The following is a 19,007-nucleotide window of genomic DNA, read 5'->3' as shown; positions in this document are numbered from 1 at the left end:
GCTATTCCCAATATAGTAACAAAGTATTCATAGCCATGGGATCAGTATACTTACAAATAGTCCTGACCTAGAGAAAACCATATAGTCTGGTGTGCACAAGCAAATACAGTTTGACAAAGAACCCTTACCTTCATAATTCCTTTTATATCCTTCACAAAACAAATGATGCCATTGCCAGTTACCACATTAGCTAATGGCTAATTTCAGACAGTTCACCTTAATTTTCAGTTTTAATCCAAGTAAGATTTACAACCTGCTTTCTCCCAAGCACTTTGCTCCTTATCACTTCTCTTCCCCCCTACTGACTGACAGCATTCTCCTGGCACTTGAGTTCACACAGGCTTTACTTTAAGATACTACAGGTATCTGTGGCCAATGGATAGCTCCATGCTGGCTCCTTTTCACACTAATTCTCTTTGCCTTATTTTAAACCATCTGCAGTCGACTGTCGGTCAGAGGCCTTCTTTTTAGAAACTCCCTACTCTCATTTTTTAATTAGACATCCTCTCTATTCCATTCCTTCTGGTCTTATTATTTTTCAAGGCCTTCCCCATACTTGCTGGTCAAGCCCTTTTTTTATACAACATATATATTCTTAAACTTAAGCCAACCCTGATTCATAATTTCATATTATTCTACACTTCCATATCAGTTTGAATTAAATATCCCAGAAAATGAATTTCAACCCAAATACTCCTATGAACTAAAAAAGTGATAGGAGTAGGAATGAGTAACTTATCTTAATCGGAAACAAACATACCAGTAGTTTGTCCTAGAAAAGCCAACATCACCAAGAAATGCATTCTTCTGCCAGGAAGAGTTGCAAAGATCTTCTCTTCTTGGTGTGTCTCTAATTCTAAAAACTGTCTTCTGGAGAGAGAGGAAAACAGAAGTTCAGTGAGCGCCACAAAAAGTAACAGGAAACAGATCATGAGAATTAAAATTCTGCCACTTCTGCTGTTTATTTTAGAATGGGAGACACTTCCACTACACACAAGCCTACTGTCATTCACTGATAACAGAGGTAATTTATACCTTGGCAAATAAAGTCCCAAGACTAGAGGCTCTTAGGCAGGAGGAGAAGGAATTCCACAGAATAGCACAAGGGTAGGCAATAATTTTTACATGTTTATGGGCTGGCTGACAGCCTGCCGGAAGGGGCCGGATCTCAGGTAGAAGGAATATGGCTAGGGGCTACAGAAAGAGAGAGAGAGAGAGAGAGAGAGACACTCCATGGCTATGTCTACACTCGCGGATTCTTACGCAAGTATGGCCGTTTTGTGCAAGAATCCGTAGAGCGTCCACAGTGCCCGACTGCTCTTGCTCAAGAAAATTTACAGTACGGTGTGGTAAGAGAGAGCTCTTGCGTAAGAGCTACACTCTTTTTTAACAGGTATAAGCTCTCTTGCGCAGGAGCTCTTACGCAAGAGGGCAGTGTGGACACTCCGCAGGGATTTCTTGCACAAGAAAGACCTATGTCTAAAATGGCCATCAGAGCTTTCTTGCACAAGAGAGCGTCTAAACTGCCATGGGCGCTCTTGTGCAAAAGCACAGCTGGCACATGGCAGTGCGGATGTTTTCTTGCGCAAGACTTCTTGCACAAGAAACCTTGCGCAAGATGTTCTTGTGCAAGAAGCCGCCAGTGTAGACATCGCCCATGTGTGGGAGACAGACTTTGTGGCAAAGGTCAAGTGTGTGTGGCACAGAGAATAGGAGAGTGTATGTGACAGTGACTGTGTGTGTGTGTGTTTGTGTAGCAGAGACAGAGTGGCACATACTGGGTGTTTGTGACAGTGACACAGAGTGTGTGTGTGGTGGCTGCTCCTGGTAAATTTCTGAGAGCAGCCATGCACTCTCTCTTTAAGACAGGAAAAGCTGTCTTGCTCTGTCGTCTCCCTCCTAAAGTGTGTGTGTGAGAGAGAGAGAGAGAGAGAGAGAGAACAAGCACAGTGTGTGTGTGAGTGATGGAGAGAGAAAGAGAGAGAACAAACACTGAAATCTTGGAAACAGGGCACCACCTCTTAAGACAGGCACTCCGCTGAGTCACTTACCATCCATGCTTCAGATTGCAACACTTCCGCTGTGTGTCTCCTTCTCCCTGACCCCCACCCTGCAGTCCCTGGCTGGACCCTGCGAATTCAGTGCAGGGCTGCCTCACCCCATCACAGGGTTGCTCCTGGGGAGTGGGGGAGCGGGGCAGAGGTGGGGAAGGAGCACTCTCAGCCACCTTGGCACCCCAGTGACTCTCGGTTTTGTGTGTCCCTCTGCAGGTGGTCAAGGCACATCAATAGAGTGCTGCTCTGCAGTCATCCGCCTCACTGATTTGGACATGGTCATTGAGGGGTTTGGCGTCCTGGGCTTCCCCAGTTGTGGGGGGGCAATCGACGGGACGCATGTCCCCATTTGTGCCCTGGAACACCAGGCCTCCCTGTACATTGACCGGAAGGGATACTTCTTGGTCATCCTGCAGGCTGTGTCTGACCACCGGGGCCAGTTCATGGACATCAACGTGGGCTGGGCTGGCAAAGCACACGATGTGCTGGTTTACCGCAACTCCTCCATGTGCCAAAGGCTGCATGCCAGGACTTTCTTCCCCGACCGCCACATTAGGATCGGGGATGTGGACATGCCTGTGTGCTGGTGGGGGATGCAGCCTATCCCCTACAATCCTGGCTGATGAAACCCTACATGGGACACCTCAACCGAAGAAGCAGGAGAGGGAGCAGGACTAAGAGGAGGAGTGAGAGCTGGGGTGGCCACAGGGACTGGAGCAGCAGCAGGCAGCAATCTCTGCACCAGGGTCTGCAGGTGGTCACGGATGGCACAGCCCTGGTCAAGCAGCTCCCTCAAGCTCTCCCACGGCAGCTGCAGGTATTCATGCACCCAGTGCTCCTGGCTGCGGACCTGCCTTCACAGTAACTCCAGGTGCTGCTGCTGGTACTCCTCCTGATCAAGCAATTTGTCTCCTGCCATCCATCTCCAGCCTATGACTAACAGAGGCCAGGGGCACCATTCCTTCCCCCCAGCTAGTAGACTTTTATGGACCTAATCTCTATGAATTTATCTAGCTCTTTTTAAAACTCTGTTAAGGTCCTAGCCTTCACAGCCTCGTCTGGCAAAGAGTTCTACAGGTTGACTGCGTTCTGTGTAAAGAAGAAATTTCTTTTATTAGTTTCAAACCTGCTACCAATTAATTTCATTTGGTGTCCTCTAGTTCTTATATTATGGGAACAAGTCAATAACTTTTCTTTATTCACCTTCTCCACACCACTCATGATTTTATATACCTCTATCATCAGGGCTCAATAAACAATGTAATCTACTCTAGATTACACCCTGGAAGAGCCAGTGCAGAGTGATTTGCATATGCACAGAACCATCTGCACATGCGCAGTGCGCAGAACTGTGCGGCTGGCGAGCAGGGCTTGCCACCACTCAGCGACCCCTGTCTATCATATTCCCCCTCCCCCCCAGTCTCCTCTTTTCTAAACTGAAATGTCCCAGTCTCGCTAGCTTCTCCTCATATGGGACCCGTTCCAAACCCCTAATCATTTTAGTTGCCTTTTTCTGAACCTTTTCAAATGCTGACTTATCTTTTTTGAGGTGAGGAGACCACATGTGTACACAGTATTCATGATGTGGGCGTACCATAGTTTTATATAGTGGCAGTAAGATATTCATCATCTTATTTTCTATCCCTTTTTTAATAATTCCTAACATCCTATTTGCTTTTTTGACCGCCGCTGCACACTGCATGGATGTTTTCAGAGAGTTATCCATGATAACTCCAAGATCTCTTTCCTCATTAGTTGTAGCTAAATTAGCCCCATCATATTTTATGTAGGGTTGGAGTTATTTTTTCCAATGTGCTTATCCACATTAAATTTCATTTGCCATTTTCTTGCCCAATCACTCAATTTGGTGAGATCTTTTGAAAGTTCTTCACAGTCTGCTTTGGTCTTGACTATCTTGAATAGTTCAGTATTGTCCGCAAACTTTGCCACCTCACTGCTTACCCCTTACTCTAGATCATTTATGAATAAGTTGAACAGGATTGGTCCTGCGACTGACCCTTCGGGAACACCACTAGTTACCCCTCTCCATTCTGAAAATTTACCATTTATTCCTACCCTTTGTTTCCTGTCTTTTAACCTGTTAACTTGTTCTCAATCCATGAAAGGATCTTCCCTCTTATCCTATTGCAACCTAATTTACACAAAAGCCTTTGGTGAGGGACCTTGTCAAAGGCTTTCTGGAAATCTAAGTATACTATATCTACTGGATCCCTCTTGTCCGAATGTTTTTTAACCCTTTCAAAGAACTCTGATAGATTAGTAAGACATGATTTTCCTTTACAAAAACCATGTTGACTTTTGCCCAATAAATTATGTTCTTCTACTTGAAAAACACTAATATGTCCCCCCTCAGTCTTCTCTTTTCTAAACTAAACAAGCACAAGTCTTTCAGTATGCCCTTATAGGTCGTGTTTTCTAGATCTTTATTCAGTTTTGTTGCTTTTCTTTTGACTGTCTCCAGTTTCTCCATGTCTTTCTTGAAATGTGGTGCCCAGAACTGGACACAATACACCAAATGGGGCTTAATCGGCACAGAATAAGTGGAATAAGGATTTTTCCTGTCTTGCTCACACCACTCCTGATAATGCATCCCAGAATCTGGTTTGCTTTTTTTTGGCAAAAGTGTCACACTATTGACTAATGTTTAACTTGTGGTTCACTATGACCCTGAGATCCCTTTCTGCAGTTCTCCTTCCTAGACAGTCGCTTCTCATTCTGTATGTGTGAATCTGATTGTTCCTTCCTATGTTCCTTCTTATTCTCCTGGCTTAGCTAACTGCTGTCACCAGTCCCCAAGCTTCTCTCAGTCCCAGTCTCCTTGTCTCATCCCGTCCAAACTTCCAATCCCAGACCCAATCTCCTCTTCACTCCCATTTCCAGCTTTTTTGCCAACCAATTCCCAGTTCCTCCCTTTTCTGGCTCCTCATCCATCCTGTCTCTCTTCCCAACCTTCACCTCTGGTCTCCCTCTCCTCCGCTCATCTTCTCCATCCTCACTGGTTCCAAGGCCCACTCTCCATCCTTAGTCTCCCTGTCCAAACCCAACACTTTCATCCACACCATCCTGGCTCCTTTCATTCAACTATTCCCAGTTCTCCCCAACCCTGTCCTGTGTCTTCAGATCTCTGCCCCTACCTTTTTCTCCTTTTCCCATGCTCCTGTCTCTAAAGGCGTGTCTAAACTACACTCTTCTGTTGGCAGAGAGATGTAGATAAGGCACATTGAAAGTTCAAATGAAGCTGGATTTAAATATCCTGCCGTTCATTTGCATAATGGCAGCTGCCGCTTTTTTTCGAAACGGGGCTTTTTTGAAAAAAACGGCAGATTAGATGGGGATCTTTTGAAAATAAAACCCTTTTTCAAAAGATCCTGTACTCCTCAAAAAATGAGGTTTACAGGATCTTTCCAAAAAGGGTTTTATTTTCGAAAGATGCCCATCTAAACTGCCAATTTTTTTTCAAAAAATCCTAATTTCAAAAAAAAAGGGCTTTGGTTCAAACTAACGTGTCCCAGCGCACACTTCCTGGTTCGAATCAGCTGTGATTCGAACTAGTGCACCGGCAAGATCATGTTAATGAAGCTTGGGATATTTAAATCCCCACTTCATGAACTACTGTACTTCGGTCGCGTACATTTGCATCCCTAGTCCGAACTAGGGAGCAAATGTAGACGTACTACCAGACTAACTCGACTACTCCTGAAGCTCATTAATAAAGATATTTAACAAAACATCCCTGGAACTGATCCTTGGGCCACTTTGCTTGAAACTGACCGCCAACTTGACATCGAGCTGTTGATCACTACCCATTGGGCCCGACAATCTAACCAGCTTTCTATCCACTTTACAGTCCATTTATCCAAGCCATACTGCCTTAATTTGCTGGCAAGAATATTGTGGGAGACCATATCAAAATCCTGGGAGCAGTGGAGGGCTGTGTGGGAACATCAGACTGACTCATTGCGGGGGCACAGAGAGTCAGGTGTAGCTGCATGGTGGCTCAGGGCTGTCATGTCTGCTGTGAGCCACAAACCCTTTCTGCAGAGGCTGCAGCTTTAAGGAGTCCAGGGGAGGTGAGAGGATAACGTTTTGCTGAATGTGGATAGAGAAGCCAGACGGGCACCCTGAGAACGGATGGAGGCCCCCTATTTCAAGATAGAAGCTATTCTCCATCTACACAGCCCCTGTTCTGAAATATCTATTTCGGAATAGGCATTATTCCTTGTAGAATGAAGTTTACAGAAGCTGGAATAAGCCGTCTGCTATTTCAAAATTATTTCAAAATAGCGGTTTTACTGTGTAGACACTTGCATAGTTATTTCAGAATAACGGCCGTTATTCTGAAATAGCTTTGCTGTGTAAACACACCCTCACATCCCTAGTATTAATCCAGTTCAATCAGTGCTTGAGCCAAAGAAAGGTGTACACCAGGATTGATTCAATAAGAACAATAAGAACATCTCCAAACTTCTAAGCGACTAGCAGAAAACAAGCAGAAAACATTTGCTAAATGGTCACTTCCACCTCAAAGAAAGTACCTATAGAGCTAGGAACTATGGAAATTGCAGGATGAGTGGTGTGAGAGGAAAGCTACCAATGTCCCACATTACACAGATTATACAAACAAAGCAAACATTTCTCAGAGCAGTGTATGGATCATCTAAATCTGGCATCAGGGACAGCTTTAAGCCGATTTGCCCGATTCCCTCAAATCGGGCCCCGCGCTTAGAAGGGCCCCGTGCCCTAAAGCCAGAAGGCCCCACGCCCTAAACCTGGAAGTGTGCCGGGCGTGCTGTGGGAGGGGGCGTCAGCCCCGGAGGAGGAGCACGGCAGTTTCTGTGCACCGCGGGAGGGGGAATTGGCCTGTGGGTTTGGCTGGAAGGCGGGAGTCTGCCCTATAGCTGGGGATTTAAAGGCTGAGAGTTGTTTGTGTGCTGGGGTTTTTTGTTTTTGTTTTTTTTCTTTTGCTCAACCAAATTTTGGTTCGAATTGGGCCCTGCACTTCCTAAAGCCAGCCCTGTCTGGCATAGACCTTTGAAGTCAGCAGAGGGCCTTCATCAATGAAAAGGAGGGAATCACACAGAGGTCAGCTAAACACTTCAGAATTCTATTCAATAGGCCTTCCACAATAAATTAGACTGACTTTGACTTTTTATCTGAGAAATCCATCAAAGAGGATATTTATCTCTCTCCATCAGTCGTGAAAGTTATAAAAGCCATCGAACAACTGACCTCTGAATTGCATAAATAAGCAGGCTCAAAGGCTATCAAGATATTTCATGACATCCTGCATAGCATTTAGGAGGAAGAAGAAATGCCACAAGACTTCAAAGATGCTATTAGTGTATCACTGTTCAAAAACAAAGACCGCCAAGCTGATTGTGGAAACTTCAGAGGTATTGAAGCAGGCAAAATACTAGTTCATATTCTATTGACCAGATTCATTGCAAATATGTCTAAGGAGAATCTGGTAGAAGTGTAGTATGGTTTTAGACCAGATTGTAGCACTACAGAGATTATATCTGTTGTAAATAAAATAAAATAATAATAATAATAATAATAATAATATTTAGAGCAGAACATGGACCTGTATGCAGTTTTTGTTGATTTGATATGGTCAGCAAAGAGTGTCTTTAGGCTATTCTACATAAACTGAGCTGCCAAAGTAGTATCATCTGTTCCATGACCACATGACAGTGCAAGTACTAACCAGTGGTGGCTTTTCTGATCTATTTGAAATCTCAAATGAAGTGAAGTTGGGCTGCGTACTTGCTCCATTGTTGTACAACTTGTTCTTTGCTTTGTTCTCAGCCATGCAATACGGGACTTGGATCAGGGGACGTACATCCACTACTGACTCAATAGCTCCCTCTTTGATCTTCAAAGACTCAGTGCTTTGAGCACCACACTTGCAAGAGGAAACATGTTTTGCAGATAACTACCCTTGATAACTCATAGACAAGATGAACTTCAGGACATCATTGATAGATTTTCTGAAGCATTCCAGTTCTTTGGCCTCATCATCAGTCTTGGGAAAACAGATGTCTTGTTCCAAACAGCACTTATTCCAATTCCCAGTTCGAACCATCTTCATCCAAGGTACGCAAGTTGAAAACTGTGGATCATTTCAAGTATTTAGGCAGTACCATCTCAAATTATGGCTCTCTTGCTAAGGACATCTTCAGCATTAGTAAAGTCAGGCAGCAGGCCCTTTTCTTACTTTACACAAAAATGCTTAACCAACACAACATCTCCACCAAATTAAAGATCTGCAGTGCAATGGTTATAACATTTCTCCTGTATGGATCTGAGACATGGATTCTTCACGGTGTGAACAATTTCACATGTGCTTCCTCTGCTCAATAATGAACATTTGCTGGCAGGACAATGACCAATATTAAGGTCCTTGAGAGAGCAAACATAACCAGCAGTATCATCAGAATGGAAGACCACCATTTCCCACAACAGATCTTGTATGGGGAGCAAAGTCAGGACAAAAGAAAAAAGGGTCATCCATGTAAGCGCTTCTAAGATAATTTGAAAGATAAGTCTTCAATGGGCTGGTATCAAACCCAAAGAATTTGAACAAATGGCTCAGAACGGGATTCACTGGTGGATTCTGATCAGCATTTGACAAGTTTGTGTGGGATCCATGAAATTATCTCTGGGCTGCACATGAAAAGCACTACAACGCAGAAGCATCAAACACCATAGATACAAACCTTCCATGTCCTTATGATGACCAATTGTGCATTAGTTTGGGAAAAGTTACAAACAACTCCCACCTCCCAACCTTTGACAATCCCTAAGTTTAAAGTGGACCAAAACCTTTCCAAAGTTAGAAAATATTTGGTTCTTATAGGAAATGAGATGATAAATATAGATCCACCTAATCTCTCCCCCAATTCACCTGCTGTGGAAGCTGTTTTAATGTCTACACTGTGGAGCTATTTTGGGATACCAGAAGTATCCCAAAATAGCTATTAGGCATCTATTGAAGCAGTCGTTGGATTTCAAAATTGATCTTGAAATAAAAGTCAGCTTATTCCAATGTCCCAGTAACCTTCATTACATGATGGTTAAGAGTCATTTTGAAATAGTGACTTATTTCAAAATTTGGCCCTATGCAGACAGCGCCAAATTATTAAATAAGCTATTTTGAATTACACTTGAAATAAACTATGTAATTTGCATAGCGTAAATTGTGTAGCTTATTTCAAGCTAAGGTGCTATGTAGCCATACTCATAGGGTGCATCTACACAGCACCGTTATTTTGGAATAATTGATATTATTTTGAAATAACAATGCGAGTGTCTACACAGCAAGTCCATTATTCAAAAATAATTTTGAAATAATGAATGACTTATTCCAATTTCTGTAAATCTCATTCCACAAGGAATATTGCTACAGACCATGCGAAGAAGCGGCAGCTGCAATTATTTCAAAACAAGAGGCCTCCAGGAAATCCCACAGGTGCCCTGCTAGCCACTCTGTCCACACTCATCAGGACTCTATATAGGCATCTTGCGTAAGAACTCTTGCTCAAGAACATGTCGACACTGCCATGTGCTTTTGCGCAAGAGTGTGGACGCTCTCTTGCTGCGCATCCATACTGCCGTCTTGCTCAAGAGCTCCTGAACAAGAGGGCTTACAACTGTTAGAAAAGAGCATAGCTCTTGTGCAAGAAGCCCTCTCTTCTGATGCCATACTGTAAATCTTGTGCAAGAGCGGGTGGGCAGTGTGGACACTCTGTGGGTTCTTGAGCAAGAACATCTGCCAGTGTAGACATAGCCTCTTCCCCAGCAGCATTTAGAACTGCAGCCACAGGGGAAAGGGTTTGTGACAGGAAGCTGGCCCTCACAGCCTCCAGCCACTTAGCAGCTGCCACACCAACTGATCGGGCCAACAGGAGGGGCCCTTAAGCCCCCCAAGATCCCTTCCCTGCTCCTAGAGAGCATGCTGATGGCTCCCAGGAGCCTGACAGGTGCCGCAAGAGGTCTGGGGCGGAGATCTTGGCCCTCATTAAGGTTTGGGGACAAGGTAGAAAACCTCTGAGATCTCTATACCAGACAGCTCAATGCCAAAAATCTACATGGCTGACTACCTGGCCTCAAAGGGCCTCATCCAGATCCAGGAGCAGGTCTGGATGAAAGAAAAGGAGATCTGCCAGGCGTATGCTAGAGCGAGGGAACCAGCTTATGCTTAGGGTCAGAAGCCCACTCTGGCTACTATTATCAGGACCTGTTCCGTATTCTGGGGGGCGATGCAGTCCCTTTCTCACCTCTGGTGGTTGATTCAGGGCTAGAGACAATCATCGTACCCTGCCCGGGGAAGAGAGCCAGTCATGGGGAGCAGGAGGAGCAGCAGGAGGTGGACCCCAACGTGTCCAGGACTGTCACCACGTTGACCTTGGAGCCGGTACCCCGCAACCAGGATGTGTCCCAGGCATCGTCCGAGGCCAGGGAAGACACATCAGGTGAGTGACCTTAGTTACCAAACATGGACAGGGTGGAGGTGGCAAGCAGCGAGGGGCTGGGGCCTGCTTCTTGCATGGCCTTTTCAGCCTGGGGGTCAAGAATAGCTAAAGGAATGAAGCCGTTTCATGCTTTTTAAAACTCCAAGTGAACTTTAATGCAACTAAACAGAGGCGTAGCGAGGAGAGTGCGGGGGGGGGGGGGGGGAGTTGCCCCCGGGTGCCACGCTTGGGGGGCACCGAGCTAGGCTGCGGAGGTGGGGAGGTGTGGCGTGCTGGGATCAACTGTGCTGCAAGAGTAGGGAGGTGCTGGGAACCCAGATCTGGACTCAAGAGGAGGGAGAGAGGGGCCTGGAACCAGCGCTGGGCTCAGCAGGTTTGCACAGTTTGCGAGGAGGTGCAGGGAAACGGAGCTCAGCTGGGCTGTGGGCGTGAGGAGGTTCAGAACTCGGAGCTCAGTTTGGCTGCAGGAGGAGGGAGGTGCCGGGAACCCAGGGCTAGACTCAAGGGGAGGGAGAGAAGGGCAGGAAATGAGCACTGGGCTCAGCAGTTCTGCGGGGTTTGGGGGAGGTGCAGGGAAACGGGGATCAGCTATGCTGTGGGGGAGGCATGCAGGGAACCAGTGTGGGGCTTAACTGGGCTGAGGCGGAAGGGGGGAGGCATAGGGAACAGATGGGCAGCTCAGCTGGGCTGTAAGGGAATTGGTGCTGTGCTCCCTTGGAGTGTGAGGGATGGCTCTGGGGGATGTGCGGAAACCAGCGGGGGTGGGCAGCTCAGTTGGGTTGCAGAGGATGGAGTTGCAAGAAAGCCTAGTGGGGCGGGGGGGGGCACCAGGAGCCCTGAAATGATCTCCCCTGGTCCAAAAAATCCCTCTTATGTGACCAGTCAGGTCCAGAGGGTGCCAGACCAGGGAGGTCCAACTCCTATCCAAGTCCCCTCCTTGCACCCTCCCTCCTAGTCAGACACCCTACCCACAATCTGCTCCTGCTCCCGCTCCCTCCCCCTGGCCAGAAACCCTACATCCAGCCTGCTTCTGAACCCTACCTCCCACCCAGACCTCACAACCTTGTGCCTTTCTGCACCCCACCTTCCTGCCAGATCCTGTACCCCATCCCTATCCCACTCTTTGGCAGCTCTCTCACATGCCCTGAACCCCTTAGTTTTGTCCCCACTTGAGAACCTAAGGGATCCATAAAATTCCTCAGAAAAGTAAATCTAGCCTATGGAAAGCCTTGAACCTCAGTCCTCCTTGTCCCTTCCCCTCACCCGTTGGTACTGGAATGCCAGAGGAATGAGGTATCTCAGTTGGGGGTCACCTAAGTGAGGGTTGGGGTTTTGGGAGGAGTTTTTTTGTTTCTCACTTGTCAGGTCCCCATCTGATTTTTTCGGTGGATCAGTGGCCCCTGATCCTAAAAAGGTTGCCTACCCCTGCCATAAGTAACGAAAACATTGAAACCTTTTTGTATTGGACATAAATTAATATTTTACTTTATTTAAAATGAAGTTTGATAAACTAACATGAGAAAGTTAAAACATTTAATCTGGTTAATAATTGAAATTAAACCATTCTCCCCAGCTGCAGCACTAGCAAAATGGCTTGGGCATAATTGTGTAATTAAAGGTGAATTTCTATTAGCAACTGGCAGTCTGTGGAAAGGTTTACATTGAGACATGTGGTCCACGGGCCAAAAAGCTTGAGAACCACTGCAATAGAGGCACCCCTGGCCTCTCCCCCCAAGAGACCACTGCAGACTCTCAGCTGCTCCACAAGAACCCACAGAGAGATCAGGTCTGTTACCACAGCAGTAAAATCATCGTGTTGCTCCAGGTAAGATACCACATGAAAACACTTGGGGCATCCACAGAGAGGCAGCATGTTTTGTCTGTCTCCCAAGAGAGTTGTCATGACTTGTGTCTCTGGGTGAACAAGACCCTTTGTGAGCTCTGTGAAGAGGTGAGATGTTTTGACTTCCAGCTTCAAGGGATTTGTTCTTCTGTCTTTGGGGTGCACATTGCTTTGACCTGAATGGAGTTAACTGTAACAATGCATTTCTGAGTTATTCTGACACATAAAGTGAAACCTGTGCTGAAGACCCCACATTCAGTGAGAGAAAGTTCTGCTGTCAGAAAAAGTATATTTAAAGTCTCTCCAATTTTCTTCAAAGATCACCTCTACCAGGCAGTGGGACTTTTACTGATTGGTCCCTTATATGTTTGAAGGGTGACTAAATGTAATCTGGATCTTTTGGGGTCATATCAACAGATTGTTTTGGGCACAATCCTAGCTTAAAATTTAAATTGTATCAGGCCCTTTGTAAGCAAGTTGGGAAGTGGTCTCATTTGGCAATTATTATTCGGTACTATTTACATAATATACACATTGCCATTATGGTATTGACATATGCATTTCTCAGTACCTTTATATATAAAATAGCCCAGCCCCATTGACCTCCATGGACAATGTACCTTTTAAGGAGTGATGGGAAAGTTGTTTAAACAATTATGTTGCAATGGAAGAAAAAATTTTGTGTCTGAAAATGTAGGTACTGGGCATACTTTATTAAAAAAAGGTTGAGAAATACTGCTCTTAACCATTCCCTTTGGCCTCCCTGTTTTCTTTCTTCCTCCTCCTCTGCCCACCACTGCCTGCTGAAGCCATCTTTCTGCTTCTGAGCCCTCAGCCCCACCCTCCTCGCTCTTCAATAGCGGAATAGGGCCCGCCCCAAACTGAACAGGGTGGGGGAAGGCGCAGTACAAGCTCCCCCCTTCCTCCCAGGGTTGGGCTCGGCTGTGTACCAGATTTGGGGCCCTGTCATGCGGTAGCGGGGGGAGGGGCGCAAATTTTGATTTTGCCCTCGGGCGCATAACACCCTCGCTACGCCTCTGCAACTAAAGCCCTCACGTTGCATCTATTGCCTACTTGGAGCTGAAAAGGGGCAGTGCCCCGCCCACCCCCGCCCACACACACATATGTCCTCCCCCAAACAAACCCACTTTGTTTCAATTACCAATCACCCAGACCTTTTCAAACCACACCCACCTGCAACCCAGCCAGCAGGAGCGGGGAAGCCCATTACAATCTATGACACATTACAATCTATCTGTAGCACATTCTGAAATTCTCTTTCAGTCCAACATGGAGATGGGAACCCAACGTGCAGTGTGACCGCTGGGGCTGTGCTGCATGTGAGGCGCTCCTGTGTAAGACCCAATCCTACAAACACTTAAGGAATATGCTGAACTTCACATCTTTTCCTTTCAATGAAGCTAACATGCTTAAAATTAGGTCCGAGTCGAAGTAGAAGCAGGATTGGGGCACTAGGCCAGCATGTCTCAAATGGGCAGTTACTCCCCATCCACCAGAGCTGTCTGCAAGGGTTGGCCCCTACCAGCTTCCAGAGAAAGAAACACTTAGGAGCAGGCAACCAGTGTGAATTCTCCACCCTCCTGGGGCAGTGAGGCTCAAGCTTCAGGTTTCCAGAATGCTTTGGGGTAGTGGGTGAAGTGCTCTGACCCCCCAGCTGCAGGGTTTTGTGCTCCATGCCTGGACTCACTCCACCCCGCACCATCGTCTTGACCCCCACTACCTCCTCCAGAGGCATGTCCCTGGATTCAGTTAACATTTACCTGGCAGGAAGTTAAAATACTTTAAAGCCAGTTTATAAAGTATTGCCCCTTGGCCTCCTGAGCCGCCTGACCCACCTCCTCATCCCCCAGCGTTGAATTTGTCTCCCAGCATGCCATGGTTGAGTAAATGTGCTGTGAAATAAATATACAAATATAATTTTTTCACAATAACAGACATAATAAGTAGCAATAAAAAATGAAAAAATATGCAAAACATCTTTTTAGTGCTATTCTATTTAGACCCAGTAAAGAGACAACTGTGCATTATTTGTATTATTGAGTCTGCAAAAAAACCCTCCATAAATGCATTACAATTATTTGGACATCTATGAATATTTATTTGTTTTTCCTGAAGTTAATTAAGTATTTTAGGAAAAATTCTTAGAGCAGCCACTAGCAAGAGTTGGTGGCCGCACCCATGAGGCCACCAAAAACTATGTTGTGAGAACCCTTGCTATAAACTTTACATATTCAAAGCCCAGTAAAAACATGAATAGATGAACTCTCACAAGCCCTTTGTGAAGTGAATAAATATTAATATTGTCCACAAAAACAAACACGTCCTTGAAATCATGTAACATTTACCTAACTGCAACTTGAAATAAAACTAGTTTATAAAGTATTAATTTTATTTGCAATTTTTATAAAGCTGTAATATTACATAATATCACAATTGCATGGATTTTATAACCCCTCTTGCAATTCATTGGTGTCACATAAAATAAACAAGAAAAAAACATGATACAAGATTGACATCAGAGGCATACAAATACATATCATGTTCTGTTCTACTTACTGTATCGCATCTATTACATTGCTCTTAATGAATGTAGCAAAAATCCCAATGCCAGCTAGTAAAATGAATGCCTATCTTGTAGTTATGATATCATCAGAAAGCTTTATTGCAAAGCTGTGACATCAAAGCAATATAATCTGTCTTCATTAAGGGTGTGGCTAGACTACAGGGCTGTGTCTAGACTGGCAAGTTTTTGTTTTGCGGAAAAACTTGCCAGCTGTCTACACTGGCCGCTTGAATTTCCACAAGAACACTGACGATCTCATGTAAGAAATCAATGCTTCTTGCGGAAATACTATGCTGCTCCCATTCGGGCAAAAGTCCTTTTACGCAAAGGCTTTGCGCAAAAGGACCAGTGTAGACAGCTCAGATTTGTTTTGTGCAAAAAAGCCCCGATCGCAAAAATGGCGATCGGGGTTTTTTTGCTGAAAAGCACGTCGAGATTGGCATGGACGCTTTTCCGCAAAAAGTGCTTTTGCAGAAAAGCGTCCGTGCCAATCTAGACGCTCTTTTCCACAAATGCTTTTAACAGAAAACTTTTCCATTAAAAGCATTTGCGGAAAATCATGCCAGTCTAGACGTAGCCCAGGGTTTTGTCGACAAAAGTGGTATTTTGTTGACAAAACTATACCTGCGTCGACGGCAGTAAATCTCATTCTACAAGGAATATCACCTTTTGTCGACAGAGTTTTGTCGACAGAAGGCGTTATTGCATCGACACTGTCCTTTGCGTCTACACTCTCACGTCAACAAAGCGGCTTGCTTTGTCGACAGAACTGGATGTAGTCTAGATGCTCTTTGTCGACAGAAGCTTTGTCGACAGTATCTGTCAACAAAGCCTCTGTCGACAAAAGCATGTAGTCTAGCCGTACCCTTAGAGTCTGATTCAGTTTCCATTGTAGTCAAAAAGAGTTTTTTACTGACTTCAGTGACAGTTGGATATGGCACCATTTAAGCGTTCTGGGTGAGCTTGTAGCTACACAATGCACTGTGCTCCAGTTCAGACCCCAGGCTCCTCATACGTAGAGTGACCAGACATCCTGATGTTAGGGAATTTTTCTTATACAGGCAACTATTCCTCACCCTTCCCCCCAAAAATTAAGTGTCCTGATCTTCACACTTGATATCTGGTCACTCTGACCAGACCAGCAGGGGATGAGAACACTTCAAAGATACAGGTGCTGCTTCATACTTTGGGTTGGAGTAGTTTCCATTAATTTCAGGGTTTACAATAAGGATGTAAGAGATCAAGCAATTGAATATTTGTGTAACCACATGAATTCTTACCGGTTACATGACTATTCGATAGTTCCCTGGGGCAGGGCCAGCAGCCAGTGTGCTCCAGCTCCACTTCCAGGAAGCCCCCGCCATCCCATGCTGCTGCCCATGTATTAGCATGCCATGTGGGAGCCAGTCCACGAGGGGATCCAGTTTAAAAATCAGCACCCCGTGCAGACTAGCTACTTGCTGCCTCGTCATGCTGCCTCTGATACTGAGGCAGCAGCAGGGCGAGATGGCAGCAGCCCCTGTCTGCGGGAGTCTGAGCTGGGAGGCAAAGCAGCCTCTATCCATGGCACCCCAGGCTGGCCGCAGACAGAGGCTTGTCTGGCAGCAGCCTATGTCAATGTGGGGTCCGAGCTTCCTGTGAACAGAGGATGCTCCACCTGCCACGGTGTCTGCAGGGTATCTGATGGGAACAGAGGATAGGGACCTTAAACCTCTCTTGCTTCAGGCTACTAGGAAAGTGACTCTCCTGCAGGCACATTCCTGGCACATGCTGTGTGCTGTACCTTTTCTGGGAACACAAAGAACCCTAGTGTCCCTTCACAACATTATATTCAATGTGGCTGTTTTAAAAAAGAAAAACTTATGGTAGGTCCAATAGTGATTGGGCAACAAAATGGCAAATTAAATTTAATGTGGGTAAGTGTAAAGTAATGCACATCGGGGAAAAATAACCCCAACTATACGTACAGTATGATGGGGGCTAATTTCGCTACGACAAATCAGGAAAGAGATCTTGGAGTTATCGTGGACAGTTCTCTGAAAACGTCCAGACAGTGCGCAGCAGCGATCAAAATGGCAAATAGGATGCTAGGAATTATTAGGAAAGGGATAGAAAATAAGACCCAGAATATCTTACTGCCCCTGTATAAAACTATGGGACGCCCACATCTTGAATACTGTGTACAGATGTGGTCTCCTCACCTCAAAAAAGATATTTTGGCCTTGGAAAGGATTCAGAGAAGGGCAACTAAAATGATTAGGGGATTGGAACAGGTCCCATATGAGGAGAGGTTAAAGTGACTGGGACTTTTCTGTTTAGAAAAGAGGAGACTGAGGGGGGATATGATAGAGGTATATAAAATCATGAGTGGTGTGGAGAGGGCCGATAAAGAAAAGTTATTTATTAGTTCCCTAAATATAAGAACTAGAGGACACCAAATGAAATTAATGGGGAGCAGGTTTAAAACTAATAAAAGAAAGTTCTTCTTCACACAGCGTGTAGTCAATCTGTGGAACTCCTTGCCAGAAGAGGCTGTGAAGGCTAGGACTATAATAGGGTATGTCTACACTACCCCCCTAGTTCGAACTAGGGGGGGTAATGTAGTCATACGGAGTTGCAAATGAAGCCCGGGATTTGAATTTCCCGGGCTTCATTTGCATAAAGCCGGCCAGCACCATTTTTAAATGCCAGCTAGTTCAGACCCCATGCCGCGCGGCTACACGCGGCATGGACTAGCTAGTTCAGATTAGGAAGCCTAATCCTAAATTCGAACTAGGGGGGTAGTGTAGACATACCCATAGAGTTTAAAGAGAAGGTAGATAATTTCATAGAGGTTAGGTCCATAAAAGGCTATTAGCCAGGGGATAGAAATGGTGTCCTTGGCCTCTGTTTGTCAGAGGCTGGAGAGGGATGGCAGGAGACAAATCGCTTGATCACTGTCTTCGGTCCACCCTCTCTGGGGCACCTGGTGCTGGCCACTGTCGGCAGACAGGCTACTGGGCTAGATGGACCTTTGTTCTGACCCAGTACGGCCATTCTTATGTTCTTATGTTCTTAGTGTCCTTAATTGATTCTGCTTCCTTTAGGAATCACAGTTGCATAAATAAGCTTCTGATCTTTTTCCTCCTTATGCCAGTGTAAAGCATGAGCAACTCCACAGGGGCCAACAGAATTATGCCAACATAAAACTGGAGGAAAATAAAGATCTTGTTTTCTAATACAAACATTCATTACATAGATTTTCATACACTAAATATAAATTTACATTAGACAAGGATAAAATGTGTGAGGACCATAAAACCCTCTTGCTTCAGGGTATATACCTAACCTCTAGCTGATAGGTGTTGAGAAGAAATATTCTCTGTGAGTAAGTTGTGCCATAATTATCTATTATTGGGATTCTTCTTGAATCTAATTCTGAAGGATCTGATGAAGGTCATAAGCTTTAAGACAGGATTCTGGACTATGTGAACCAGTGGTCCAAGTATGACAATTCTGATGTTCTTCTAATGCAAACTTTCATAGCTTCATAATAGTATGAGACTTTGTATCAGCAGTGGATCTTCTCATTAATATCTGTAAGATAGCTCACTGAATACTCAAAATTCACTAGTCAAAGTTATTCAGCCAAAAGTTGATCATTATTTTCATACTGACTTCAATTCTCCAGCTCCTTTGCAAATAAAAACAATTTCATGGTCATTGGAGAGTTTTTCAATGTGGTTTTAGAGAAAGTCATATAGTTCAGCTTTCATTATACCTTCTAAGAAACAATCTCACACTGTTAGGTGTCAGTTAGGCTAAAATCAAAATTGCATATGACGGAATTATGGCCCACATGCCTCAAAGTGATTTTTTACTATAAAAAAGGAGTAGTAGTGGGGATTTCATAGCTGTTTTACAAAGGTAAATTAGTGCTCAAGAGAAATACAGTGGCACCATCAATCAAGAATGAAATGCTGAACATTCTGAGCACCACATCCTTAAACCACAAAAAGTTCTTTCTTTGTGTATTCAAAGCCATACGTGAG

General features: G+C 45.0%; 1 protein-coding gene across 2 annotated transcripts in view; it reads right to left on the bottom strand.

Moving 5' to 3' along the window:
- The window catches only part of LOC102455129 (uncharacterized), a 41,313-nt gene that overhangs the window by 21,581 nt on the left and 725 nt on the right, over window positions 1–19,007 (bottom strand). Inside the window, exons 1-2 of one of the 2 annotated variants that reach the window (XM_075897342.1) lie at window positions 14,249–14,271; window positions 761–870 (exon numbers count right to left, since the gene is read on the bottom strand). In XM_075897342.1, the coding sequence (XP_075753457.1) occupies window positions 761–870; window positions 14,249–14,256 (118 nt within the window). In that variant the 5' untranslated portion in view covers window positions 14,257–14,271. Of the gene's footprint in view, window positions 1–760; window positions 871–14,248; window positions 14,272–19,007 lie in introns of those variants that run through there. The other variant, XM_075897344.1, reaches the window with a different exon arrangement.

This window comes from Pelodiscus sinensis, chromosome 14 (genome assembly GCF_049634645.1).
Source record: "Pelodiscus sinensis isolate JC-2024 chromosome 14, ASM4963464v1, whole genome shotgun sequence".
NCBI lineage: Eukaryota > Metazoa > Chordata > Testudines > Trionychidae > Pelodiscus > Pelodiscus sinensis.
This window is presented reverse-complemented; position numbering and strand designations above follow the sequence as displayed.